The sequence below is a fragment of the Capricornis sumatraensis genome, chromosome 6 (genome assembly GCF_032405125.1).
Source record: "Capricornis sumatraensis isolate serow.1 chromosome 6, serow.2, whole genome shotgun sequence".
NCBI classification, from domain to species: domain Eukaryota; kingdom Metazoa; phylum Chordata; class Mammalia; order Artiodactyla; family Bovidae; genus Capricornis; species Capricornis sumatraensis.
Window position 1 is genome coordinate 54,412,862 of NC_091074.1, and position 27,980 is coordinate 54,440,841.

Sequence of the window (27,980 nt, forward strand, 5' to 3'; positions counted from 1 at the left end):
CAAAGCATTTTTATATATGCCATTTTCATCAGGTTCTCACAACTCTGTAGATATGAAGTCATTTCTCACCTGAGCTTTGTATTCTAAAGTCAACATGAAAAATGAAAATGGAACACCATCAAAATTGCCCTTGAAAATTCCTTAAATTACAGATGGAATGTAGTATACATGATTTTCTGTGTATTATTACCATTTTTATGTACAACACAGCTGATTTTCCTTTTTGTGTTGAAATGCGTAAGTTCCACTTAGTGGGTATTTATATAAAAAACTTATTTCATACAAGTAAGTATGTATTGCAGTGATTGGATTTTTTTTTTGTTGGTTTGTCTTTTTCTAAGTACATTGAGTGATTTCTCAAATATTGAATGTGTATGTAATAGGACTTCCCTGTTTATTATTCCCATTTTGTAGACAAAGAAATTGATGATACGGTTAGCATATGCATGATGAAGTTTTAAGCCAAAGTTATGCAAATCCTGGGTGGGGTCCCCATATGATCACCCCACCATGATCTTTACATCTGAATGACAGCACATTCATTAGCAAAAAGAACTGCAAGGGTCACCAAGAAGTCTCCCATAGTGATTGCCTGGGATTTAGACCCATCACACTGTGCCTTGGCTGTTAGAAGTCATTAACTCAAACCATTGAACTCAAACCATGCAGATATGTCTAGCTTTGGGGCATAACCTCAAAGTCAGTTCTTTAGTCTGCCTTCACTGAAACAGAGAAGCCTTTTCTTTTGTTTTCTAAATGCTGCATGTGACTAGAAGACACATTCAGACCCTTGAGGCATATGGAGCCTAACCATTTTGGCAATATAGTTTAATTACTGGTTTTGATTGCCATCCTACTTTTTAAGAATCTATTTGGAAATTTATGGCCCTCTTCTGACCCCTTATAAAGATTTTATCATTTCCAATAACTGTCTCATAAATTAGATCAAATTACCTAAGTAGCTGTATTTGAAAAAGATCCTTCCTTCTCTTCCTATCATCATGTTTTCAACTCTGTGGCTACTAAATCTCCCCCAGACCCTTTGCCCCACGTGTCACAATCAACAGCCCTGTCCACATGTGATTTCTGCCATCGTTTGCCTTTTTCTTACTTGTTTCTCTTCCAATGGTTAAAAGAGTTGGGAAAGGGAGTGGTGTCTTTAGGAATGGTAGAGTAAGGGCTTCAGAAAATCCTTTCCCCACAAAAGCGATGGAATCACTGGCAACAATGGTCAAAATCAGCTTTTTAAGAACTTGAAATTAACCAAAGACTTGCAATATTTGGGAGCATTTATTCAAGAAAAACAACTGAATATCAGCAAGGACACTGAAACTTGTGTTTATTTTAACTTACTCTATTCCTATCCTGATCTTTAGATGCACATGGAAATGCAAGGGACCCAGAATACTCAGAGTAGTCTTGAAAAAGAAGAATAAAGTCAGAAAGCTCACACTTCTCAGTTTCAAAACTACCACAAAGCTATAGTAAGCAAGGCTATGTGGTAGTAGCAGAAGGATAGATGTAAATCCATGTAATAGAATTGAGAGCTCAGAAATAAACCTCTACGTCTATGCTCAACTGATTTTCAGCACAAGTGCCAAGGCAATTCGATGAGCAAAAATCAGCTCAAAATAGATCAAAGACCTAAAGGGCTAAAACTATAAAACTCTTAGAAGAAAAGAGTTGAAAACCCTTCATGACCTTAGATAATTACTTCCTAGTCATGACACCAAAAGCACACACAAAGAAAAAATAGAAAACTGGACTTCATCAAAATGAAAAAGTGTGCACTTCCAAGAATACCATTAAGAAAGTGAAATGAAAACCTATGAATGGGAAAAAATATTTACCATATTTTTACCAAATATTTACCATATTTTAAAATATTTACCATTTCACCACATGTAAGTGATAGCATATGGTATTTGTCTTTCTCTTTCTGACTTACTTCACTTAGTATGATCACAGCTAGATACATCCATGTTTCTGCAAATGGCATTATTTCATTCTTTTTATGGCTGAGTAATACTTCCATTGTATATATGTACCACACCTTTTTTATACATTCATCTGGTGATGGACATTTAGGTTAATTCCATGTCTTGGCTATTGTGAATATTGCTGCTATGAATATAAGGGCACATGTATCTTTTTGAATTATAGCTCTGTCTAGATATATGACCTGGAGTGGGATTGCTGGATCATATTGGTAATTCTGTTTTGGGGTGTTTTTTGAGGACTCTTCATGCTGTTTTCCATAGTGGCTGCACCAACTTACATTCCCACCAACAGTGTAGGAACATTCCATTCCCTCCACACCCTCTCTAGCATTAGTTATTTGTAGACATTTTAGTAATGTCTCTCATTGGTGCGAGGTGGTACCTCATTGTAGTTTTGATTTCCATTTCTCTAATAATTAGTGATGTTGAGCACCTGTTCATGTGCCTATTGGCTGTCTATATGTCTTCTTTGGAGAAATGTCTATTTAGGTCTTCTGCCCATTTTTCGATCGGGTTGTTTGTTTGTTGTTGTTGAATTGTATGAGCTGTTTGTATATTTTGGAAATTAAGCCCTTGTTCCAGTGCATTGTTTACAAATACTTTCTCTCATTCTATGGGTTGTCTTTTTGTTTTGTTTATCATTTCCTTTGCTGTGCAAAAGCTTGTAAATTCCATTAGGCCCCATTTGTTTATTGAAAAGATTGTTTTTAATAAAGTAAGAAACTCACCAAAACCATTATCAGTTTGTTCTAGAATGGCAATTTTATTAGTGGCAGTCCATGGAAAGGCATCATCCTGATATCAGTATCTTCCTCATTCTTTCTTAATTTTCTAAAATGTCTTCATAATGTGCCACATTCCTTCTGGTTCAACTTAGCTCTAATATGACCACAAGATATAATATGACCCCAAGCAGGGATGTTGCAGCTTAGATCCCAAATCAGATTGATTGGTAGTAGTTATATGGAACACTATATTTAAAAGGATTCTAAGGCTATATCCAAGCTAGGCATACAATTAATTAAGAAAATCTGACTTGAGATTGACAGCGGTAGTGGAGGTAGTTAGCAATTGGGCTAATTATTTGATCTAGGAAAATACATTATTCTACTGAGTGGCTACAAAATCACTTGGGTGGATAAATCTTTGGATGGATTGTAATACAGCTAATTCACATATTCACACAGCATGACCTAAGAGTGATTTTGAGGTCTGTAATTTACATGTAAAATCCTATGATTTAAATAGCTAATATTTATGGTCAAGATGTCAAAATCACTGAATAAATAGCATTAGCTTTCTTATAATATCAGGGTGTTTAAAATAATACATTTTATATACTGTGTGCTTTCAAAGGTTTTTAACAGAAGAGTATTAGTGTATGCTTATAATAAAATCTCACCTGATAAAAGGTTATGTCGTGAAAGATTTTTTATGGCATTCACTGAAAAGTCAAGATAGTCACCAGTAGATGTACTCATTCAGCGTCCTATAATACACATTTACGTATGTCTGAATTTTACCTCCAAGTAAAACTGTTTCCTCCCTCCTTTGCATGCTTTCTTTGATAGATTAGCAGTGTCCTGAGAGTGACTCCTATTTCTCTGTCCGATATGTAAATCAGCGGTTCTTATGTTGTGATCCCCAGACCAGCAGCATCAGCACTCTCTGGAACTTTTCAGAAATGTGGTCTGTCAGAAGTGCAGCTTCACCCCAGACCTACTTGGATTGGAAACTCAAGGAGTGGGTCCAGCAAGCCACTGGGTTTGAACAAGCCCTCCAAGTGACTTAGCTCAAGTTTGAGAGTTCCTGCTGTGAGTTGTTTCCCTTCTAGAAGGGGAAAGGCAGGAGGGAGAGAAGTTGGGCAAGTATCCAGGGAGAAGTGGGCCTTGTTCGGCAGCCAAGTTGGCAGGGGACATAAACAGTCACAGGACACAGCACGGACATTCTTTGTTTCTTCCCTCTTTTATACCCCGTGTTTCAATTCTCTACTTCCTCGGGAAAGGTTTGAAGTGCTCTCAGGATCTCCCTTAATTCCCATCCCTGCCCTATCCCACTACTAGTCTTTTTAGAATCCTTTCCTTTATGGCAGCGGCAGAGTGGGACAAGGAGGATGTGTTTATACATTCTTTCATGTCACAGTGAAGCAACAGTACGAACCCCAGCTTAGTTAGTGCTTCAAAACCCAACAGGCCCCGCAGCTAGTAAATATAGACGAAGCACTTAGAGCAGCACCTGGTTCATAATGAGTGTTTGCTGTATGTAGGAGGTAGTGGTATTGCTGGTGGTTACTGCAAGGACCAGATTTATTCATAGAGAGTGCCTGGGTTGGCATCTAGAGGCAGTTGCTATTTGCACCTCGTGGGTGGTTGCTATGTTGAGAAGACTGCCAGCTAGAGATAGATCTTGATCTTGAAAGCTTTTGCAGGCAAGTGAGGCTCCTTGAAGATAATGCCCTAACTGTGTCCTGATTGTGAGGATGGCTGTCCACTGAGCTACCACTAGCCTGTCCGCACTCACCACAGGATTCGGGCTGGGATCAGATTTGGGAAAGCAAGTGTGGGAGAAGGGGCTGAGGAACATCATGAAAAGCAAAGAGGCCTTTTAGGGCCTTTCCAGTAAGAATTTAGTGTTGGGGAGTCCCAGATGCAAGGGGTGAGGTGGGTGGTCACGTATACAAGACTGCATGTTAGATGCTGGCCATGAATGTGGGAACCTCTGAACAAACATGAGGGTGCAGGTTAGAAGGGCAGAGGGTCCTCAAGACCCACCAGCAGATCAGATCATTGCTACAGGAAGCCAATGGCCAGAGTTAGATTCGGAAAGCTCAAGTGAGAGTTCTTGGTTCCAACCTCCTTTTCTGTTCATAGAAATGCTATTTTACGTCCTAGTGGAGCCAGTGGAGCCCTTGACAATATCAGGAGAATGAGGAGAGAGGGAGCAGGGGGGAGGAGTGAAGAGAGGGAAAGGAGAAGAGGAGGGGTGAAGGGGATGGGAGGGACAGGAAGGAGAAGACAGAAGGGAAGGGAAGGGAAGGGAAGAGAGGGCGAGGAAGGGGGCAGGGGGTGGGGGTGGGGGTAATCAGTGCTTCTGCTGATTTCCAAGCCTTGCCCTACATGTTTTACGTGTGCTTTCTCATTTAGCTATCAGAACTAGAAGATTCAATTGAGGAAGAGTCTAGAGCAGGAGAAAAGTGAAAGTTTCAGTCACTCAGTTGTGACCCCATGGACTAGAGCCCACCAGGCTCCTCTGTCCATGGAATTCTCCAGGCAAGAATACCAGAATGGGTAGCTATTCCCTTTTGCAAGGGATCTTCCTGACCCAGAGAAGGAGAGTTCTAGACTAATTAAAAATTAGCTTGCGATAAATTTTTTTCTGCCTGAGCCCCACGTTTGAAGTAACAAAATCAATTTAATATAATGAGGCACATTAAATACAGATTGAATCATTAGGTACGAGGGGATCGATGGAAGGGGAAGGAACCCACCAAGGTATTCTGACTCCAGTAGAGGAATACTGCTCCTCCAGATTCGGAAGCTCCTTAGCCTGGGTTCTCAAACTCATATGCCTATGGGAGCCAGGGAGATGAAAGCAGGGTGCTAGATGGACCTATTATAAGGTGATGGTAGGTACTAGTTTTGCTTCAAGGTCAGGAGGTGATAGGGAGAGGTGGGGATAATGGCAAATAGAGCCCACACGCCAGCTCTAAAGAGGCATCACTACTGAGCTCTGGGCTTCTGCAGTTGTGTGAAAGTAGCCTCCATGTCACCAGACCTTCTGATTTCTCACCAGAAGCAGAGATCCAGTGTTCAGACAACATTTAGTGGGGCCACATAATGCATGTGCTGGCTGTGTCTGCCCTCAGGTTTATTGGACTGCAGTCGTGCATTTTCCTGAATCGCAAAGAGAAGATTGATTTCTCCCCTGGGTCCCCTTCTCTTCTAGGCCATTATATTTATGTGGACACCTCCTTTGCCAAGCAAGGGGAGAAAGCTGTGCTGCTGAGTCCTGATCTGCAGGCTGAAGAATGGAGCTGCCTCCGATTGGTCTACCAGATAGCCACATCTTCAGGGTCTCCATCAGATCCCAGCCGGCTGAACCTCTACATGAGATTTGAAGATGAAAGCTTTGATCGTTTGCTTTGGTCAGCCAAGAACCCTTCAGACAGCTGGCTCATAGCCAGCTTGGATTTGCAAAATACTTCCAAAAAATTCAAGGTAGACAAAATCTAGAAGCAGGATTATTGTTTGACATTATACTCTTCTGAGATCGTATGAAGACTTCTGCCATTCATTGCAGTTAGTTTTCTCCTGTGTTAGGATGTGACATTTTGAAGGAGCTGCATCACAGAAAAACATCAGTAATGGAAATTAATATTGTTTACTCCTTAGAAGAGTTTCTTCCCAGATTTGTTTTCTATTTAAATGGGATTTGTGTAAGAATCTAAATGGGGCTTAAACCAACCTCTTCAATGAAAATTTACTTTCCAATGGGCTTTAGGGAGTATTCTCATTTCTTATAATTTTGTTTCATTCTCCTAAGTTGTGTGTTTATGTTTGTGTTGTCTTCCTAATGCTTCCTTTGCTATAATTTTTAACAAAACGGTAACTATGCTAAAAACAAAATGAAAATACATTGAAAGAGGAACGATACTTAAAGGACATGTTCTGATTTCAGAGATGAAAGTTGTCCCATCAAAAGTATTGGGAAAGTAAGGTAGAGAATGTAACAGAAAGGGGTGTAGATTGGAGCAGGAAGGAGGATGAAGCCTGGGCTCAGCTGGCCATGAAGTATGACATTTAGTGAAAACCTGTCATGAGGGACAAAGCGGAGGCTTCCAGAAAACTTTCTCCATTTCTAGTCCTCTTTTCAGTTCCTTATCCCATATCTCTTCTTCCTCAACAAGCTTTGGAATACGGTACTCTACATTGTGTATCAGCATATAGTCCTCCCATCAGACAGCAGGGCAGATTGAGGGAAGGAGCACTGGGGGCCCTATTATAAAGTGTCCCCCCAACAGTGTATCACACCTGATACCTACCAGAATAGCTGCAAAATATTGCACTAAAATCACATAAGGAAAGGCAAATATTTTCAGAAGCAAGACCCAAGGTAAACAGTGCTTGTAATCAGTCACACACATGTTTATGCTTCTCCCTATTCTTTGGGGCTTCCCTGGTGGCTCTGGTGATAAAGAATCCACCTGCAATGCAGGAGACCTGGGTTTGATCCCTGGGTTGGGAACATCCCTGGGAGGACAGCACGGCAACCCACTCTAGTATGTTTGCCTGGAGAATGCCATGGACAGAAGAGCCTGGTTGCACAGAGTCGAATACTACTGAAGCAAAAAAAAAAAAAAAAAAATCTCTATTCTTCATGTAAAATTATCAAATTTTCATCAATATAGAAACTACAAGTTGAGCTGAGTTTTGAGCCTCTTCCATTCATACAAAGATCCCTCCACCACTGGTCAAATTGCCATACCTGCCTCCTCTCTCAAGGAATTTTTTTTTACCCCTCTGAGGACTCTGCCTTCAGTTCCTGGCCATGTTCAGAATGGATTTGCCCAGGGACCTAGGTCTCATTTCCATCTGCAGCCAACTGGTGTCACCACAGGTGCGGGAGAAGGTGGTGGCTGGGGTTACAATGGAAGGCAACTGACTGGAAGACAAATGAGCTCTTACTGGATACCTTGCTCACCTCAAAGTTCTGAGAATATGTGTATGAGTTTGTGTACACACATGCACACGCACACACTTGCCTTCTTTCAGTAAAGTCCATCATGGGATTAGTATCCAACAGCAATGAACTGAGACAATCTCATTTTGCCTTGAATTGCTGAACAGCTTCTGACTAGCAGATGAAATACTAAAAATGGACACATGGTGTTTTAAAGTCTAACTCCCTTCTACCCCATGTGTTGTGCAGATTTTAATAGAAGGTGTGCTAGGACATGGAAATACATCCAGCATCGCACTCTTTGAAATCAAGATGACAACCGGCTACTGTATTGGTAAGTGGGTTTCCTTTTCATTGTATCAGAACATGCATCTTTTTCTAAAATCTCCTGTTGCCAGAAGTAATTGAATCAATTGTAAAGGCAGAGTATTTTATAAACTACACTCTGTAGTGCATTTTGAATTTCACATCATTTGAATGCTGTATGATGTTTCTCTGTCTTTAGCAGAGGAAGGGTCATTAAGAGTTTGCCTGGACTGATTAGGTTGATGAAAGAAAAGTAGGTGAAGTGACTGTAACCTGAGTTGCTGCCTTAAACCCAACATATTCCATATTCCAATAAACATAATTTCCAGTTGGCTGTCGATTCAGCTTTTTGTAACATTTGCCAGAAAGGCGGCATCCTGTTTACCTCCATGTTGCCTCCTTTCCTCACTCTCTTCCTTTCCTCTCTGACACACCACTGCTCTGTGTTTACAATCACAGTGTCACTTAGATTCCACTCGAGCAGGGTTGTGAGGTGCTTCCTATATGCCAGCTTCTTAGAGGGCATCAAAAGCAGACATTCTCTATGCTTGAGGTCGCTCACCTTCCATTGTCTCCTACTGAAGCTGTCTCTATAAATGATCAGTTCTGCAGGTGAAGGACACACCATGCTGTGCAGGCGAGAGGGGTGGGGAGGAAACCAGACAGGACTCAATCTAGGAGATGCATTTGAGCTGTTGTTTCAAGAAGGGGAAGTTTAGGAATTCAGTCGGTGAAGGAGCGGGGCAGGAAGGAAAGCACTCATTCTGAGCAGACCCCACTGCAGGGACAGTGCAGTGCGTGTCCAGGCGAAGGCCAGGGGCTGGGTAGTGTTTGAAGTGAGAGTCAGCAGTGCTGAGGGAGGCTGTTATGAAAGAGTCTGGATCCCAGCTGTGGAGCCTGGGTTCCTGGATTATGTGGTTGGGAGGCACCAGAAGTCATTCAGCGGGGAGGGGCCTGCAGCTGGGATTGCAGATGCTGACTCTGGCTGCCACCTGGAAAATGAGCTGGAAACAAGGAAAGTATATAAGAGATAGGAAAACCCTTCGGAAGTGCTTGCGCCCTCCAAGAGGGGGATATAGGAGCCTAAAATTGGGGTCGGCAGTGGAATGGGATAAAGGTGGTAGGTTTGAGAGATTTTTTCTAGCACTGACAATACTGGAGGCTGAATGGCTGTGGAAAGGAAGAGACAAGAGTCAAGGGCAATTCTGAACAAAAAGGAGCCTTTACTAATTCCTTGAGTCTTCCTTCTCTGTTTTGACCTGCTGGTGATGATGCTAATGCAAGTGAAAGAAAGCAGCCCTAGACTGTTACCACTTCATGAAGATACAGTGAGCTAAAACTGTAGGCCAGCCAGACACACCTGGTGGAGCACCACCTGCTGGCTCAGTCAATGCACTGTGCCCCGCAGCCTCTGTTTCATTACCTGCAAAATGGGGATTCAAATATTCCCCTCATAGGAAAGGACTGTTGTAGAGACCAGTAAGATCACGGATATGAAGGTGATTGTCACCGTGCTTGGCAGTCAAAAATGTTAATTTCCTTTCTTCAAATCACTGGATGGCTTCTGTTTGTTTTGTTTTTTTTTCAAAACACAAAAGGAGCCCTGATATTTTATCTTGTTGAACTGTATGATCTTACGCTCACCTCATCTTTCTTTCTGTACACTCCTTTTGCCTCTCTTGTTTCCTCATCTGTAAATAATATTACATACCTTGTGGGGTTGTTTTGAGGATTAGATGATTTAATTCATATAAAGTACTCAGATTAGTGCCTGGTGCATTGAAGAATATTTTGCTTTTTTCTTTTACTCTGCAGCAGCCTTTAGCACTGACGGTTGGGCATAGGTCAGTGGATCCTGTAGTAGAAAAGTTGAAAATGAAAATCTTAAAAATGTTGAGTGCTTGCTAACACAAAAGCACATTGATAACTATCAGTCAGGACCCTGGCAAGAAAGTGGAAACAGATTACATTCAACCTTAGTAATTTGAGGAAAACTCACCAAAGGGACTACAAAGGTGTGGGTGGGTGAAGGAAGCCTGTCAAAATGCAGTAATCCAAGACTAATCAGAGTGACTCATGAACCATCAGCACTGGAGGTCTGAAGGGGCAAGAGAGGAGGATTTACCAGAACATAGAGCTGTGTGGTCCCTCCGTAGAGGGGCACAGCCAACTCATGGCATCCTAGCAGAATGGGAACTGCAGGAATAAACAACCCCAACCTTGTTCACCTCCTATCTTCCATTGGTTGAATTCATTTTAGAAGCCAGCAGGCAAGGAAGCTCATATAGGTCCATAGACATCAATCTCTGGAGGATGGAGTAGGGCGGAAGAAAGGTGGGTGGGTCTGGAGGAGCCAGCAGGAGATGACCAGCACAATGACAAGTTTGTATTTTTAACTGTTGTTTATGGGGGTCAATGGAGGAACTGGCTTATGAGTTTCTTGCTCGCCCAAAGGAGTCTGTTGACTGGGAACAATTTATCTGTGCAAGCATGTCAACGCACCTAAAAATGGGAGAGAGGGTCTCTTTGTCTTCTCTTGTTTTCTCTACTCAGTAGCTGCCAAAGGGCCCAGTGCCTAAGATATTCCTGTCTCGACTATTCTAAGATCTTGTTTCTAAGAAAAGCAGAGAACTCTAGCATCTAGGAAACATGCGCCGTAGCCCTCAGCTTAGTACCTTGTCTACCATGAAGAGAGAAGGGAATGAAAGAATGGGTTCCCAGAAAGGTGGTGGATAAAATTTCTGGAGCTAAAAGTGTAGCTCTGAATAGTGCTCTGACACGGAGTTGGCTGATTCACCAAGCACTAACCACGTGCCTGGCACTGTGCTGGCAGCTGTCCACCCTTACCACAGCCCTGCGTGGTGGGAGTGTCTCCCCGTTTTACATAGGAAGAAACGGAGACTAGGAGAGGTCACACTGCAAGCCACATGGGCCACAATCCAAAGAAGCAATGATGAATTATAATCTCTGTTCATTACAGAATCTCTCCTCTTGATCGACTGTCCAGGGCTCATGGTACAAAGGCCCCAGTGGTAGAAGGGAGTGAGAAACATACCTGAGTAAGATCAAACTGCAGTGAGCCTGGGCAGCTGCAGGTATAAGTACATCTCCATCAAGTCTGTTTTTATTTCTCTTCTGCCAGAATGTGACTTTGAAGAAAACCATCTCTGTGGCTTTGTGAACCACTGGAACCCCAACGTGAACTGGTTTGTTGGAGGAGGAAATATGCGGAACTCCCAGTCTGCTCTCCCGCAGGATCACACCTTAAAGAGTGAACTGGGTGAGCTGGGGACACCTTTTTCCAGGATAACTGTTTGCCTTCTCCCCACTATATTGACCTGTCCACGGCTCTGTCAACAGAAAAGGAGGCAGTGAGAGGAGGGTGAGTAGGCACGGAGAGGCCTGGCAGGAGAGTAGGGAAGAGTAAGCCTTGAGACAGGGACGAACTGCGGACGCGAGCGCTGTAGCCGAGAACGCCACCCGGTTCAGGGCTTTTCTTGCCCTCTGACTGGGCTTTGCTATTTTCACATTTCCATACTATAGTTTATTTTCCTTTCTGTTTATCGTTCAGCATTTCTAAAGACAAGGCTGGAATAACCCTAGGTTACTTTTCACTAAAAATAGATTGAATGATGCGAAGGAGTCCGTAAGAACTTCTCTCTTGGCAGGGAGGTGAGCCACTACGGATGATCAGTCCTGAATGTGGTGAGCAACTGGGCCCCCTAGTGGCCAAGTGAGCTGATTCTCTGCAGGGAAAATGGAGAGGAGAGGGTATCAGTAATCAATGGGCTTAGGGGAGAAAGACCCTACATAGGGAGGGCAAGGGCCTGCTTCCTTGTGGATTATGGCAGCTCTCACCTGGACTTTGGTGGCTTCATGAAAACCTAGGTCTCCTCACGGTTGCAACACATTCCTTTTGTCAACTCCAAGTTCTTGTTGACCAGAGAGAAGGTTCTGGTGACTGGCTTTCCATCAGGGACAGACTAGGAATGTTGATTCTGCTACACACGGTAACATTTTCCCTTTTAATCCTTTGCCATGTGGATATTTAGCTGATCTGCTCAGTCACAATAAATGGCTGACGATGACAGTGTGTCCCCTTCAGCTGCCTGAACACATGGCAACTTTTTATGGCAAATTTACATCATTCCTCAGTCACTGTAGTTTCTCTTCTTGTGAGTATATTTTTAACCACGTCTCCAACTTTTTTAGGTGTCCATCTTGTTACTTATCTTGGCCTTGGACGGTCTTCATCCTGTCCTTACTGTTCTCTTTGCTCCTAGGTGTTACCCAAAAGACTCAGGTTTCCAAATGTATATACATATTTTGGTCCCAGAGACACACAACCCCTCTCTACTTGTGGCCATTGTAGGAGCCACACCTATAATGAGTGTTATGTATAGGGTGAATGATCAGCTGTTATGACAGATTAATTCAGGAATCTGCATGAGTATTTTAAATGACAATACTGCTACTGCTAAGTCACTTCAGTCGTGTCGGACTCTGTGTGACCCCATAGACGGCAGCCCACCAGGCTCCCCCGTCCCTGGGATTCTCCAGGCAAGAACACTGGAGTGTGTTGCCATTTCCCTCTCCAATGCATGAGAGTGAAAAGTGAAAGTGAAGTCGTTCAGTCGTGTCCAACTCTTAGTGACCCCATGGACTGCAGCCCACCAGGCTCCTCCGTCCATGGGATTTTCCAGGCAAGAGTACTGGAGTGGGGTGCCATTGCCTTCTCCGTAAATGACAATAGGGTTAGCTCAAAATAATAAAATGTTACTACCTCTTGAAACCTTTGTTTAAATGAATAAAACAAAGAACACTGTCTTGGGGTTTCAAAAAGAAAAGCCAGATGACATTTCTTAATTTATGGAAGTAGGCTGATTTTGAGATTGTTTTCTGCCATCTTTTAAAATTCTAGTGCAAGGAATAGAGAGAATCTTGAAAGACTAGTGCATTAAAATTGTAATAATCCTTGGTGTCATTACCACAGAGATACAACCTTTGGTGTTAGAGAACTTTTCACAAATCCCTAAAAAATTAGTTCTAAAGTCAGATCCTCTGGGTAACCAGTGTCATAATCCAATGATTATTTGTTCAGTGCATAATTTTTCATTCTTAATGATGCCAAGGACCAGCTGGCTGGGAGAACACATATTCTTGGGAGAGGCAGCAGACCTATGGGACTAGTGTCAAATCATCCCTTTGACTATGGTGTGATGTGTGTGTGTGTTAGTCACTCAGTCGTGTCCAACTCTTTGCAACCCCATGGACTGTAGCCCACCAGGCTCCTCTGTCCATGAAATTCTCCAGGCAAGAATACTGGAGTGGGTTGCCATATCCTCCTCCAGGGGATCTTCCTGACCCAGGGATCAAACCCATATCTCCTGCACTGCAGGCAGATTCTTTACCATCTAAGATACCAGGGAAGCCTATGTTAATTGCATGTAACCCATTGTTTGAAAAATGCGTCACCACTAGTTCTTCCTCTCTCTCATTTGTGACCACAGAACATTCCAACCATGTTTGTATCAAGAAGGGATAAAGAAGAGGACCAGGCCAGGAGTCAGAATGCTTGTGCTCCAGACCCAGTTATAAGAGTGCTGTATTACTTTAGGTGATTTGCAGATATTTGATCCTGTCTAGAATGTCTATAAGGTATTTGGTCTATCCCGTAAGGTCCTTGAAATTTGGTCCCTTCTAAAACACCTGTGAGCATTATTTGGTCTGTGTCAAATGGTTTTCAGTTCAATCAGTTCAGTTCAGTTGCTCAGTCGTGTCCGACTCTTTGGTTTTAGACAGGACCAAATATCAAGGAGCTTTGTGCACAGACTAAATGTCTTAGGGACATTTTAGACAGGACCAAATGTCCTTCAGTGCTTTGGGTAGTCCCTTAACTTCTGAGGGTCTCCACCAGCCTGTTTGAAAATGAGAAATTTGAATTCAATGATCCCTAAGATGCCTTTGAGTTCTAATATTTTACTCTTTTTTCTTTACCTAATGCTATACATCAAAATCTCCAAATTCACCACCCACTGAGATCTATTTCAAAAATGCTTTGGATAAAAACAAAAATAAACAAATGGGGCCTAATTAAATTTAAAAGCTTTTGCACTGCAAAGAAAACAATAAACAAATGGAAAGACAACGCACAGAATGGGGAAAATTATTTGCAGATGAAGCAACCAATAAAGGATTAATCTCTAAAATATGCAAACAGCTCATGCAGTTCAATATCATAAAAGCAAATAACCCAATCAAAAAATGAGCAGAATATCTAAATAGACATTTCTCCAAAGAAGATATAAAGATGGCCAAAAGGCACATGAAAAGATGCTCAACATTACTACTCAGCTCAGTTCAGGCACTCAGTCACGTCCCACTCTTTGTGACCCCATGGACTGCAGCAAGCCAGGTTTCTCTGTCCATCACCAACTCCTGGAGCTTGCTCAAATTCATGTCCATCGAGTCGGAGATGCCATCCAACCATCTCACCCTCTTTCATCCCCTTCTCCTCCCCTCCTCTGTCTTTCCCAGCATCAAGGTCTTTTCCAGTGAGTCAGTTATTCACATCAAGTGGCCAAAGTACTGGAGCTTCAGGTTCAGCATCAGTCCTTTCAGTGAATATGCAGGATTAATTTCCTTTAGGATTGACTGGTTTGATCTCCTTGCAGTCCAAGGGACTCTCAAGAGTCTTCACCAACACCGCAGTTCAAAAACATCAATTCTTCAGTGCTCAGCTTTCTTTACGGTCCAACTCTCACATCCGTACATGACTACTGGATAAACCATAGCTTTGACTATATGGACCTTTGTCAGCAAAGTAATGTCTCTGCTTTTTAATATGTTGACTAGGTTGGTCATAGCTTTACGTCCAAGGAGCAAGCATCTGTTTAATTTCATGGCTGCCGTCACCATCTGCAGTGATTTTGGAGCCCAAGAAAATAAAGTCTGTCACTGTTTCCCTTGTTTCCCCATCTATTTGCTATGAAGTGATGGGACTGGATGCCATGATCTTTGTTTTTTTAATGTTGAGTTTTTTTTTTTTTTTTTTTTTTTTTTTTTTATAATTAGCTTGGTTATTTTTAATCTGAGGATGCTATAAGGAAGTAGTTTGGTAACACTTATTATGGAAAAATTTGCATTATAGAATCAAGTAAACCAAAAGAAAGGTTTGTATTATTTTGTACTGAAAGAAGAATCATTTTATTCTTACAAAATGAGTCAACAAAAGAACATATGGCATGATTATTTTCTGATAATCAAATGTATGGATTTTCATAAAATTCAAAATATTATATTCATAAAACATTAGGTAAATTATTAAATATGCTATTAGAAAATAAATTCTTTTTTTGTTATTAATGATAAATATTTTAGAAGCTAAATTTTTCCATGTCTGCCTTCTACATCTGTTTTAGTTAGAATAACAAAAACCAAAAATAAGTTTATAGGTAGTTTTATATTTTTAAGTGGTTGAGAAAATAATATTTTGGGGCATGCAAAAATTATATGGAAATTCACATTTCTGTGTCTACATACAGTTTTTTTTTTTTTATTTTTTTTTTTATTATTAAATTTTAAAATCTTTAATTCTTACATGTGTTCCCAAACATGAAACCCCCTCCCACCTCCCTCCCCATAACATCTCTGTGGGTGATCCCCATGCACCAGCCCCAATCATGCTGTATCCTGCGTCAGACATAGACTGGCGATTCAATTCTTACATGATAGTATACATGATAGAATGCCATTCTCCCAAATCATCCCACCCTCTCCCTCTCTCTCTGAGTCCAAAAGTCCGTTATACACAGCTGTGTCTTTTTTCCTGTCTTGCATACAGGGTCGTCATTGCCATCTTTCTAAATTCCATATATATGTGTTAGTATACTGTATTGGTGTTTTTCTTTCTGGCTTACTTCACTCTGTATAATCGGTTCCAGTTTCATCCATCTCATCAGAACTGATTCAAATGAATTCTTTTTAACGGCTGAGTAATACTCCATCGTGTATATGTACCAAAGCTTCCTTATCCATTCATCTGCTGATGGACATCTAGGTTGTTTCCATGTCCTGGCTATTATAAACAGTGCTGCGATGAACATTGGGGTACATGTGTCTCTTTCAATTCTGGTTTCCTCGGTGTGTATACCCAGCAGTGGGATTGCTGGGTCTTTCAGTCTCCTCTTTCACTTTCATCAAGAGGCTCTTTAGTTCCTCTTTGCTTTCTGCCATAATGGTAGTGTCATCTGCATAGCTGAGGTTATTAATATTTCTCCCCACAATCTTGATTCCAGTTTGTGCTTCTTCTATCCCAGCATTTCTAATGATGCATATAAGTTAAATAAGCAGAGTGACAATATACAGCCTTGACATACTCCTTTCCCATTTTGGAACCAGTCTGTTGTTCCATGTCCAGTTCTAACTGTTGCTTCTTGACCTGCATACAGGTTTCTCAGGAGGCAAGTCAGGTGGTCTGGTATTCCCATCTCTTTAAGAATTTTCCACAGTTTGTTGGGAGCCATACAGTCAAAGGCTTTAGTGTAGTCAATGAAGCAGAAGTAGGTACTATTGTAGAATTCTCTTGCTTTTTTTATGATCCAACGGATGTTGGCAATTTGATTTCTGGTTTCTTGGCCTTTTCTAAATCCAGCTTGAAAGTCTGGAAGTTCCAGGTTCACATACTGTTGAAACTTACCTTGGAGAATTTTGAGCATTACTTTACTAGCATGTGAGATGAGTCCAATTATGCAGTAGTTTGAACATTCTTTGGCATTGCCTTTCTTTGGAATTGGAATGAAAACTGTAGTCCTATGGCCGCTGCTGAGTTTTCCAAATTTGCTGGCATATTGAGTGCAGCACTTTCACAGCATAATCTTTTAGAATCTGAAATAGCTCAGCTGGAATTCCAGCATCTCCACTAGCTTTGTTGGTAGTGATGCTTCCTATCGCCCACTTGACTTTGCACTCCAGGATGTCTGGCTCTAGGTTGGTGATCACACCCATCATGGTTATCTGGGTCATTAAGATCTTTTCTGTACAGTTCTTCTGTGTGTTCTTGCCACCTCTTCTTAATATCTTCTGCTTCTGTTAGGTCCATATCATTTCTGTCCTTTATTGTGCCCATCTTTGCATGAAATGTTCCCTTGGTGTCTCTAATTTTCTTGAAGAGATCTCTAGTGTTTCTCATTCTATTGTTTTCCTCTATTTCTTTGCATTGGTCACTGAGGAAGGCTTTCGTATCTCTCCTTGCTATTCTTTGGAACTCTGCATTCAGATGGATATATCTTTCCTTTTCTCCTTTGCTGTTCATTTCTCTTCTTTTCACAGCTATTTGTAAGGCCTCCTCAGACAACCGTTTTGCCTTTTTGCATTTCTTTTTCTTGGGGATGGTTTTGATCACTACCTCCTGTACAGTGTCACAAACCTCCATCCATAGTTCTTCGGGCACTCTATCAGATCTAATCCCATGAATTTATTTGTCACTTGTACTATATAATCCTAAGAAGTTTGATTTAGATCATACCTGAATAGATTAGTGGTTTTCCCTACTTTCTTCAATTTAAGTCTGAATTTGGCAATAAGTTAATGATCCAAGCCACAGTCAGCTCCTGGTCTTGTTTTTGCTGACTGTATAGAGCTTCTCCATCTTTGGCTGCAAAGAATATAATCAGTCTGATTTCAGTGTTGACCATATGGTGATGTCCACATGTAGAGTCATCTCTTGTGTTGTTAGAAGAGGGTGTTTGCTATGACCAGTGCATTCTCTTGACAGAACTCTTCATTTTGTACTCCCAGGCCAAACTTGCTTGTTACTCCAAGTATCTCTTGACTTCTTACTTTTGCATTCCAGTCCCCTATAATAAAAAGGACATCATTTTTTGGTGTTAGTTCTAAAAAGTCTTGTAGGTCTTCATAGAACCATTCAACTTCATCTTCTTCAGCATTAGTGGTTGGGGCATAGACTTGGATTACTGTGATATTGAATGGTTTGCCTTGGAAACAAACAGAGATCATTCTGTCATTTTTGAGATTGCATCCAAGTATTGCATTTCAGATTCTTTTGTTGACTATGAGGGCTACCCCGTTTATTCTAAGGGATTCTTGCCCACAGTAGTAAATATAATGGTCATCTGAATTAAGCTCACCCATTCTGGTCCATTTTAGTTTTCTGATTGCTAAAATGTTGATGTTCACTCTTGCCATCTCCTGTCTGACCACTTCCAATTTACCTAAATTCGTGAACCTAACATTTCAGATTCCTATGCAATATTGTTCTTTACAGCATCAGACTTTACTTCCATCACCAGTAACATCCACAACTGGGTGTTGTTTTCACTTTGACTCAGCCTCTTCATTCTTTCTGGATCTAATTCTTTGGTCTTTTCCAATAGCATATTGGGCACCTACTGACCTGGGGAGTTCATCTTTCAGGATTATATCTTTTTGCCTTTTTATACTGTTCATTGGGGTTCTCAAAGCAAGAATATTGCAGTGGTTTGCCATTCCCTTCTCCAGTGGACTACATTTTGTCAGAACTCTCCACCATGACCCATCCATCTCAGGTGGCCCTATATGGCATGGCTCATAGTTTCATTGAGTTAGACAAGGCTGTGATCCATGGATCAGTTTGGTTAGTTTTCTGGGATTGTGCTTTTCATTCTCTCGGCCCTCTGACGAATAAGGATAAGAGCCTTCTGCGTGGGGAAAAAAAAAAAAAAAAAGAGGCTTCTGGAAGCTTCCTGATGGGAAGCACTGACTGTGGGGGAATCTGGGTCTTGCTCTGGTGGGTGGGGCCATATTCAGTAAGTCTTTAATCCAGTTTTCTGTGGATGAGCAGGGCTGTGTTCCCTCCCCGTAGTTTGGCCTGAAGCGAAACTATGGTAGGGGTAATGGCAGTGATGGTGACCTCCTTCCAAATGACTTATGCCAGCATGCTGTGGCTCCCAGGACTGTTGTATTCAGTGCCCCTGACACTGCGTCAGACCACTGTCAACCCACATCTCCACCAGAGACTTCTGGACACTCACAGGCAAGTCTGGCTCAGTCTCCTCTGGGGTCACTGCTCCTTTCTCCTGAGTCCTTGTGCACACAAGGTTTTATCTGTGCTCTCCAAGAAGACTCTTGGAAGGCACAGGCCTGTGCCTGGGGAAGGTTTCCCCAGGCCTGTGGAAGTTCTGTAAGCAAATTCCACTGACCTTCAAAGTCAAAGTCCCCAGGTTGGGAAATCTGTTGTGGGCCCTAGAACTTTTGCAACAGTACGAGAACTTGTTTTAATTGTTCTCCAGTTTGTGGGTTGTCTGCTCAGTGGCTCTATGGTGGAGTTAATGGTCACCTCCTCCAAGAGGACCTATGCCACGTGGCACACCTCCCAGGTCTGCTGCAGCCAGAGTCCCTGTCCCCGTGGCAGGCCACTGCTGACCCGTTCCTCTGCAAGAGACACTCAAACACTCAAAGGAAGATCTGGCTCAGTCTCTTGTGGGTCCTGGTGCACACAAGGTTTTGTTTGAGCCTTCTGAGTGTCTCTGGTGGGTATGGGGTTTGATTCTAAACACGATTTTGCCCCTCCTAGCATCTTGTTGGGGCTTCTCCTTTGCCCCTGGGCATGGCCTATCTTTGGTGGGCTCCAACATTCTCCTGTCTGCAAATCAAAACTATAATTGAGGTATCACCTTACAACAGTGAGAATGACCATCATCAAAAAATCTGCAAATAATAATACTGCAGAGGGTGTGGAGAAGAGGGAACCAGCCTATACAGTTGGTGGGAATGTAAATTGGTACAGCCACTATGGAGAACAGTATGCAAGTTCCTTAAAAAACTAAAAATAGAACTACCATATGATCCAGCAGTCCTACTCCTGGGATATATCTGGAGAAAACCATAATTTAAAAAGATATATGTACCCCAGTATTCATTGCAGCACTATTAACAATAGCCAGAGCATGGAAACAACCTAAAAGTCCTTCGATGGAGGGATGGGTAAAGAAGATGTGGTACATACACACAATGGACTATTACTCAGCCATTCAAAACAAGAACAAAATGATGCCAATTGCGGCGGCACCGATGGACCTAGAGATTGCCATACTGAGTGAGGTCAGACAAGGTAAATATCATACAATATCAGTTATACGTGGAATCAAAAAAAATGGTACAAATGAACCCGTTTACAAAACAGTAATAGAGTTGTAGTTGCAGAAAAGAAACTTATGGTTACCAAGGGGGAAGTAGGGGAGGGATAAATTGGGAGGTTGGAATTGACGCATACACGCTACTATATATACAAAGATAATAAGAACCTACTGTATATCGCAGGGAACTCTACTCAGTACTCAGTAATGACCTATATAGGAATGGAATCTAAAAATGTGGATATACATGTATATATATATGTATCTGTGAGATTCACTTTGCCATACAGCAAAAACTATACTGTAAGTCAACTATCAGTTCAGTTCAGTTCAGTTCAGTCGCTCAGTCGTGTCCAACTCTTTGCAACCCCATGAATCGCAGCACGCCAGGCCTCCCTGTCCATCACCAACTCCCAGAGTTCACTCAGACTCAAGTCCATTGAGTCAGTGATGCCATCCAGCCATCTCATCCTGTCATCCCCTTCTCCTCCTGCCCCCAATCCCTTCCAGCATCAGAGTCTTTTCCAGTGAGTAATCTAACATTAATTTGATTGAAATTTCTTCATCATTATTGCCTCAAGAATTTCTTCTGTTCTTTTTTCTTTTTCTCTTTGTCATGTTTCCATATGTGTATGTTAAACCTTTTGCAGTTTTCCCACAGGTCTTGAATGTTCTGGTGTTTTTCATTTTATTTTCTGTCACTTTTTTGTTTGCTTTTTAGTTTTGGAAGTTTCTACTAAGAGAACATCAAGCTTAGACATCCTTTTTTCAGTTGTGTTCAGCCTATAATATGTGCATCACAGTCATTCTTCATTTCAGTTACAGTGTACTTGATGTAGCTTTGATTTTTGGTCCTCTGTTAGAATTCTCATTTCTCAACTTAGATCATCCTTCTGGTATTGTATGCTGTTTTCTTTATTCTTCAGTTCAGTCCAGTTGCTCAGTCGTGTTCGACTCTTTGCGACCCCATGAATCACAGCACGCCAGGCCTCCCTGTCCATCACCAGCTCCCGGAGTTCACTCAGACTCACGTCCATCGAGTCCGTGATGCAATCCAGCCATCTCATCCTCGGTCGTCCCCTTCTCCTCCTGCTCCCAATACCTCCCAGCATCAGAGTCTTTTCCAATGAGTCAGCTCTTTGCATGAGGTGGCCAAAGTACTGGAGTTTCAGCTTTAGCATCATTCCTTCCAAAGAACACCCAGGGCTGATCTCCTTCAGAATGGACTGGTTGGATCTCCTTGCAGGCCAAGGGACTCTCAAGAGTCTTCTCCAACACCACAGTTCAAAAGCATCAATTCTTCGGCGCTCAGCCTTCTTCACAGTCCAACTCTCACATCCATACATGACCAATGGAAAAACCATAGCCTTGACTAGACGGACCTTTGTTGGCAAAGTAATGCCTCTGCTTTTGAATATGCTATCTAGGTTGGTCATAACTTTTCTTCCAAGGAGTAAGCGTCTTTTAATTTCATGGCTGCAATCACCATCTGCAGTGATTTTGGAGCCCCAAAAATAAAGTCTGACACTGTTTCCACTGTTTCCCCATCTATTTCCCATGAAGTGATGGGACCAGATGACATGATCTTCATTTTCTGAATGTTGAGCTTTAAGCCAACTTTTTCAAAGTTTAAGCCAAAAAAAAAGTTGGCTTTAAGTCAACTATACACCAATAAAAATTAATTTTAAAAATAAAATGCCTTGAGTCCCTCCTGAATATGTATAAACACATTGCACTTGGCATTAGAAAAAAGGAAAAAGAGGATTAAAGGGAGTAAGGAATGAGAAAAAGAGGACCTGGCTTTTCTAATATCCTGACCAGTAGATTTTCTAACGTCTATATCAAGGTGTGATGATGTGGTCATCCCTGAGGAGCACAAAGACTTGGTGGCAGAGCATGTCAGCCCTTCCATAGGCACTCACTGCTCTCTTCTCATTCCCTCTCCCCATTCCTCTCCATTTTTCCTATCTTTTCTCTTCTTCCTTGGCTATTCTAAAACTGCTCCCAAAGACAGGCAGCTTTGCCCACTAGCATTGCTTAGTCCCCTGACATCAGTATGAAGGCCCAACGAAGTATTTGAGCCTGAGCCTGAAGTAGTCATGTATGGATGTGAGAGTTGGACTGTGAAGAAAGCTGAGCGCCAAAGAATTGATGCTTTTGAACTGTGGTGTTGGAGAAGACTCTTGAGAGTCCCTTGGACTGCAAGGAGAGCCAACCAGTCCATCCTAAAGGAGATCAGTCCTGGTTGTTCATTGGAAGGACTGATGCTAAAGCTGAAACTCCAATACTTTGGCCACCTGATGCGAAGAGCTGACTCATTTGAAAAGACCCTGATGCTGGGAAAGACTGAGGGTGGGAGGAGAAGGGGATGACAGAGGATGAGATGGCTGGATGGCATCACCGACTCAATGGTCATGGGTTTGGGTGAACTCTGGGAGTTGGTGATGGACAGGGAGGCCTGGCGTGCTGCAGTTCATGGGGTTGCAAAGAGTCGGACATGACTGAGCAACTGAACTGAACTGAACTGAAGAGATGAACTCTAGGGAGACTTTTACCTGCTTCCAGCAATCCTGAATTATAATCAGCCTAATCAGAGCCTTCTTCATTGATCACAATGAGGCTTTTTCATTGATTGCTCATTCATTCATTCAACAAATACATAATAAGCCCTCTTTATAGACCAGGTATTCTTGCATAACCTAGTGATACAAAAACTTCCAACTGTTCCCTAGAACGCCACTATTTGAGTATAATAATCTTTATGTAAGAAGAAGGGCTATATATGTCATCAAGTAAACTGGGGAAATGCTGAGCTAAAGAAAGCTAAACAGACACCTCCATTTGATGGCTTCTCAGTGCCTTGAATATACTTCTGTGTTAACATATATTATGGCCTTTCTCAAAACGTTCAAATACTGAGATACTATGTAAATATGCATAGGGATGTATGATTAGTAGAATTATGAAATAAATGGTATGGGATCACAGAAAAATGAAAGACCACCTTGATTTTGGAATTTGGGGAAGGCTTTCTACAGGAAGTCATATCAGAACTGGTACTTGGCCTGGTGGATAAGGAGAAGACAAGAATAGTGTATGCAGAGGTGTCCAGGCATGAGAATAGATAGTTCCTTTGATGTTTGGAGTGTTTAAAGATGGTGGCACATGTGATAATGGCAGCGTAGGGCCTAGATCCTAGGTTGTATTTCTGCTTGTGATCAGCAGGAAGCCTGGATGCCTACCTTCCATTCACTTCTTCCAGCTGTTCTCTGCTATCTCACTTTGGCTTCTCTTTTTGGAGTAAGGTATTGCCCAATGAATAACCAAAGAGCCTTCTCATTTCCACCCCACACACACAGACATTCACACTCCTCACACTTAGACTCCTAGGTGAGACTTCTCCCTACATAGGATGGGGCTAAAAAAGATGAGTTCTAAAAATTCATAAATTTTTTATTTGAAACACTTTTTGCTCATACGACTCAAAGGTTTGACCAGGATTACTCTTGGGGAAAAAAAGCTTCCAATGCTCTAAATAAGAGAAAGGCTGCCTTCCTTATTACATTTGCCTTCTACCAGGTATATTGATTTTCCCTGAGCTCCGTCAATTTGGGTGGCAGAGGACAGATTAAATGGTTCAGCTGTCTGCCCGCAGCAGCAGATTTGGCTCTATATAAACTCATCTCCTGTTCATTCGTATCCTGGAAGCAGCTTATGCTTTTGCTTTCAGGTAAAAACTGGAGAAACAAACAGCAGGGGTGAGGGAAGCTATGTGCCTGTTCAGAAACTTCAGAGCTGCAGAGATGCCGAAGGAAGTCTTCTCTGGAGGGCTCTGGCCTATGTGTTTTAGAAAAGAGAACAGTGAAAGTAATATCTGAAAAATATTGTGTGGATGTCAGTTTTCCTTCACTTGTCTGTGTGTTTTTAACAGCCTCAAACAGTGAGTCAGATTTTTCAAACGATCACTGTGTGTTCAAATTCTTGACTTATGGTGGAAATGACTAATGCAGTAGGAGTGTGATAGACTCCTGGAGGGGCTGGGCTATTATCTTGCTTTTTCTTACTCAATTTGCATTCATCACATGTAGATTTCTCTCCTTTGTTAATATTTTATGAAGTGAAACAAAATCCTTCAGAGGATAAGCTACTGACAGCTCAGATCATTACTGTTTCCTACATGTCTTAGCAAAAAGAAGATAATTGCTGGAAAGATAATGAGGGAAATCTGTTCCTTTGCTAAAATTTTAAAAATCAGGTCTGCATATGGTGCTGCTACAGAAGGAGCTGAACAAAGTTTCAAAATGTAGAATAAGGTCAGAGTTGTTTTACTCCATCAAAGACCCTGAGATGGATGGATCATCTTTCCATAACTCACAACATTCTTTCCTCATTTCACTTTGGATTGAGTTCAAGCATCATCTTCACAGCACTTATTCGTTCTCTCTCTGCACCGATCCATTTGGGTCATTGCAAAAGCACTCAGCAGGGAAGCAGCTTTACTAATTTTCTCACCATTACCTTTGTGCAAGCTCTGCTGGACCTCCTTTCTCTGTCCTTGGGTGACTTCACCATGGCTTTCCAGGCACCTTCTGATATGAACAAACCACCTCATTTTTAAGGATTAAGTTCAGTTGATTCGGAACCCCAATTTCCGAGCCTTCAACCAGAACACAGATCAGCTGTAGAGAAGGGATTGGGCTTTACTGCTTCATACTTCTTCGCTTTGGTCTTTTCTTCGTCTTCCCCCACTCACGATGCTGCTTCCGGCTTCTCCAGGGTTGGGGGAGGCAACATGGGAAAGGGAAGGGGACGGAAGGTCACATGGGACCTGTGCTGTTTAATCTGGAGTCGATGACCTTCATGCTGCAGGTGGCTGGATGCTGGCTATGTCTCTCATAGCCAGTGACAAAAATGATGCACTCTGACAGGCCATCTGTGAATCCCCCTTAGTGCTTGTTATGGGGTAGACCCCACCAGCCCCTTTTTGTTAGGGTTACCGCCCTGGATGCAATCCTTTTGAGAAGAGTCCTTTCAGGCACTCTAGCCCAGCTACCTTCTGAGTTTTCCACCTAGGCTTCGGGAAAACTCAGATGTCTCCCCCACCAAACTCTAGAAGTCCAGCTCACTGGCAACAAAAATCCTTTCTGTCCCTTCTGCCCCCAGGTCCCTACAGCCTCTAGCTGCATGCCATCAAGGCTCTGATACAGAGGTCCAGCCTCTGCAACCCACAAACTCCAGTTACCCCTGGAGTTCTCTCAGTAACTGCCACCCTCCTCTCAAGGCCCAAGGTAGTCACAGAACCCAGGAGCTTGCAAGCATGGGTGGGATGAGATTAGATGGTAGTTTCCCTCCCCTATCTTCTCTGCAAGTGGTTCTCTGAAACCCCCTCCCTTGGGTAAAGGTAAGAAAGGGGAAGCAATCCCCTCCCATTCCCTTGGGGGATCAAAAGGAAACACATGGCAGGTCAGCTCCACGGGTCTCTTCAAAGAAACTCTGCCTCCAGTCTCTCTGATCCCTCCTTGGCCTTCTCATATATACAGGCCGGCAGAGGGGGGTGAGGAGGGAGGGTTAGGATTAGTGGGGAGGTGAAAGGGTCTAATCTGGTAGAGCAGGTTTAGATTCCAGGTCTGCCACAATGTAGCATATACAACAGGGATAGTTTAGCACCACTGTGCAGAAAATAGAGGGACTTGTGCCCCATTGTTCTTATCACTGAGATCTTAGCAGAAACTAGAAGTCCCACTTCATATACTGACTCTGCTGTAGAGTCAGACTCTACTATAGTAAAACTTAACCAAACCCTTGGAACTAAAGGTTTAGCAGGTAACTGCCAGACCTGTAGACTGGAGAGCGGGCATGGTAACTAGATGCCTTTGGGTGCTGCCTCCTCACAGTGGCAGCAGACCCACTGGCATGCCTTTCTCTGGGTCTTCCCCCACACCCGGAAGACAGCTCGTCCAGACAACCGTGACACAGATGCAGACACCGCAACTGGAGCACAAATGCGGCCAACAGGACCGAATCACAGCTGAGTCAGAGGGTGCCATTGGCATCGCAGCCAAGCCAAGGGCAATCTCTGTGGAATGCTGGTTAGCCACACTGTTTGAAAATAGAAGTTCAGGAGCTGCCTTCAAAGTTCTTTTCCTAATTCAAGGGGAAATGGCTGACTACCAGTGAGCCACTGGTTCCACATGAAAAGTTGAGCTAATACAGAGAGCTGCTAAGAAAGGAGGGAAGCCCTCTTCAGAAGAGAGTGTGTGTGTGCTCTTAGCGCAGGCATTTTGCCAGAGGGGCCTGAGCTTTGGCTTGGGTCACAGAGAGTTTTGCTCTTTTAATAGGATCCCCAATGGTTTGGTTGATTATAAGGATCCTTTCCACCTAAGATCTATCTATACCTAGTTTAATCTACTCAGAGATAAAGGATCTGATTTTTCTTTCTAAAAGGCTTCTTCTAGAGATTCTGGAGGTTCCAGAACCCTGGACTAGTTGAGGAGTTGGCCTCACTGAGCTGGGCAGAAAAGTTCTTATAAGACACCGGCCATAATTTTCCAAGCACTCCAGGCTGCCTTCTTCATTCCCCTTGGAAGGGTACCCAAAACAGTGCCTGCACCACCACCTGCTCCCAACCTCAGAACAGATTGTACCTGAAGACACATATTCAGCCGGGCTGGTGGTCATTTCTCTGGCCCAGCCTCCTGGGGCTGACACCTGGTGATTTCTGAATCATCCACACTCCTTCAACTGAGATGATACGCTTCTGATGAGTTAACTTCTGTTTCCCAGTCAGAAAGTGTCTTACTCAGATAGTCAGTAAATAGTACCCAACTTTGGCAACAAGTGAATGACAGAGAGGAAAGGGTGGGGAGGCAATAGATTGTGGTCTGGTCTAGTGGTTCCATCCGAGACTTGGTGTCAGCAGGCTTGGTCAGATTCCCAGCAGCCTCTCTGACTCACTTTGGGCAGGTCACATTGTGTTTGCTGTTGTTTGGGAGCAGGAGTGGGACTGTGGTTCACTGGCCTCATGTCTGGTGCGTGGGTTGTTAACTAGGCACTAGCTGCAAATTCAGGTATTTAAATTTTGTCCACCCAGGAGGTGAGGAAGTAGCCTTTAAGAACCACTGTCAGATATCTGTCAGCTGTGAGGAAGATATATTCATAATGGGAAGGAGTGTGAGACCTTGCTCCTAAACATGTACTCTGGAAACAGAACAAATACTTTCCAGTGGATTTGTAAGGTCTCCGAGACGTCCTGAGGTCTCCTGGAGTTTTGGAGGTGTGCTTCACCTGGGTAGACTGAATTCCTTCTTCATTTCTGTCTGGCTACCAGCAGTGCTTCAGGACACTGAGCTTAGGAGGGCTGCTCGTGGCCTTGCCTCCTCATCAGAAGTTCCTGGATTCTGCTCAGTCCAGCATTCTGATTCTTCCTTTAAAATCCCTCCCCAGAGGCAGCCAACTGGGAGCTCATCAGCTGCTGCCAGTCTTGCAGTTACGTTTATTTGGCACTCACAGAGTTTAAAAAATTGTGATGGCAGGTGTTATAGGTTGAATTGTATTTCTTCAAAATCCATATGTTAAAGTCCTAACCTCCAGAACTTCAGAATGGGGGAATGGAAATGGGGTCATTGAAGATTAATTGGTTAAGATGAGGTCATACTAAAGTGGGGTGGGCCCTGGCCCTGCCCAAGTCCAGTATGAAAAAAAGGGAAATGTGGCCACAGAGAGATACAAGCTTAGAAGGGAGAATACCATGTGACCATGTGATCTCTGAAGGCAGAGATCTATCAGTCAGGGTCAAAGGTTGCCAATGCCATGGAAGCTAGGAGAGAAGCATAGAACAGGGTCTCCCTGACATCTGTCAGAG

General features: G+C 42.7%; 1 protein-coding gene across 1 annotated transcript in view; it reads left to right on the forward strand.

The window, feature by feature from the left end:
- MAMDC2 (MAM domain containing 2) overlaps positions 1–27,980 on the forward strand; it is a 164,750-nt gene that overhangs the window by 64,091 nt on the left and 72,679 nt on the right. The window contains exons 3-5 of the mRNA XM_068974487.1: positions 5,946–6,217; positions 7,929–8,013; positions 11,128–11,265. Of these exons, the coding sequence (XP_068830588.1) occupies positions 5,946–6,217; positions 7,929–8,013; positions 11,128–11,265 (495 nt within the window). The remainder of the gene's footprint in view (positions 1–5,945; positions 6,218–7,928; positions 8,014–11,127; positions 11,266–27,980) is intronic.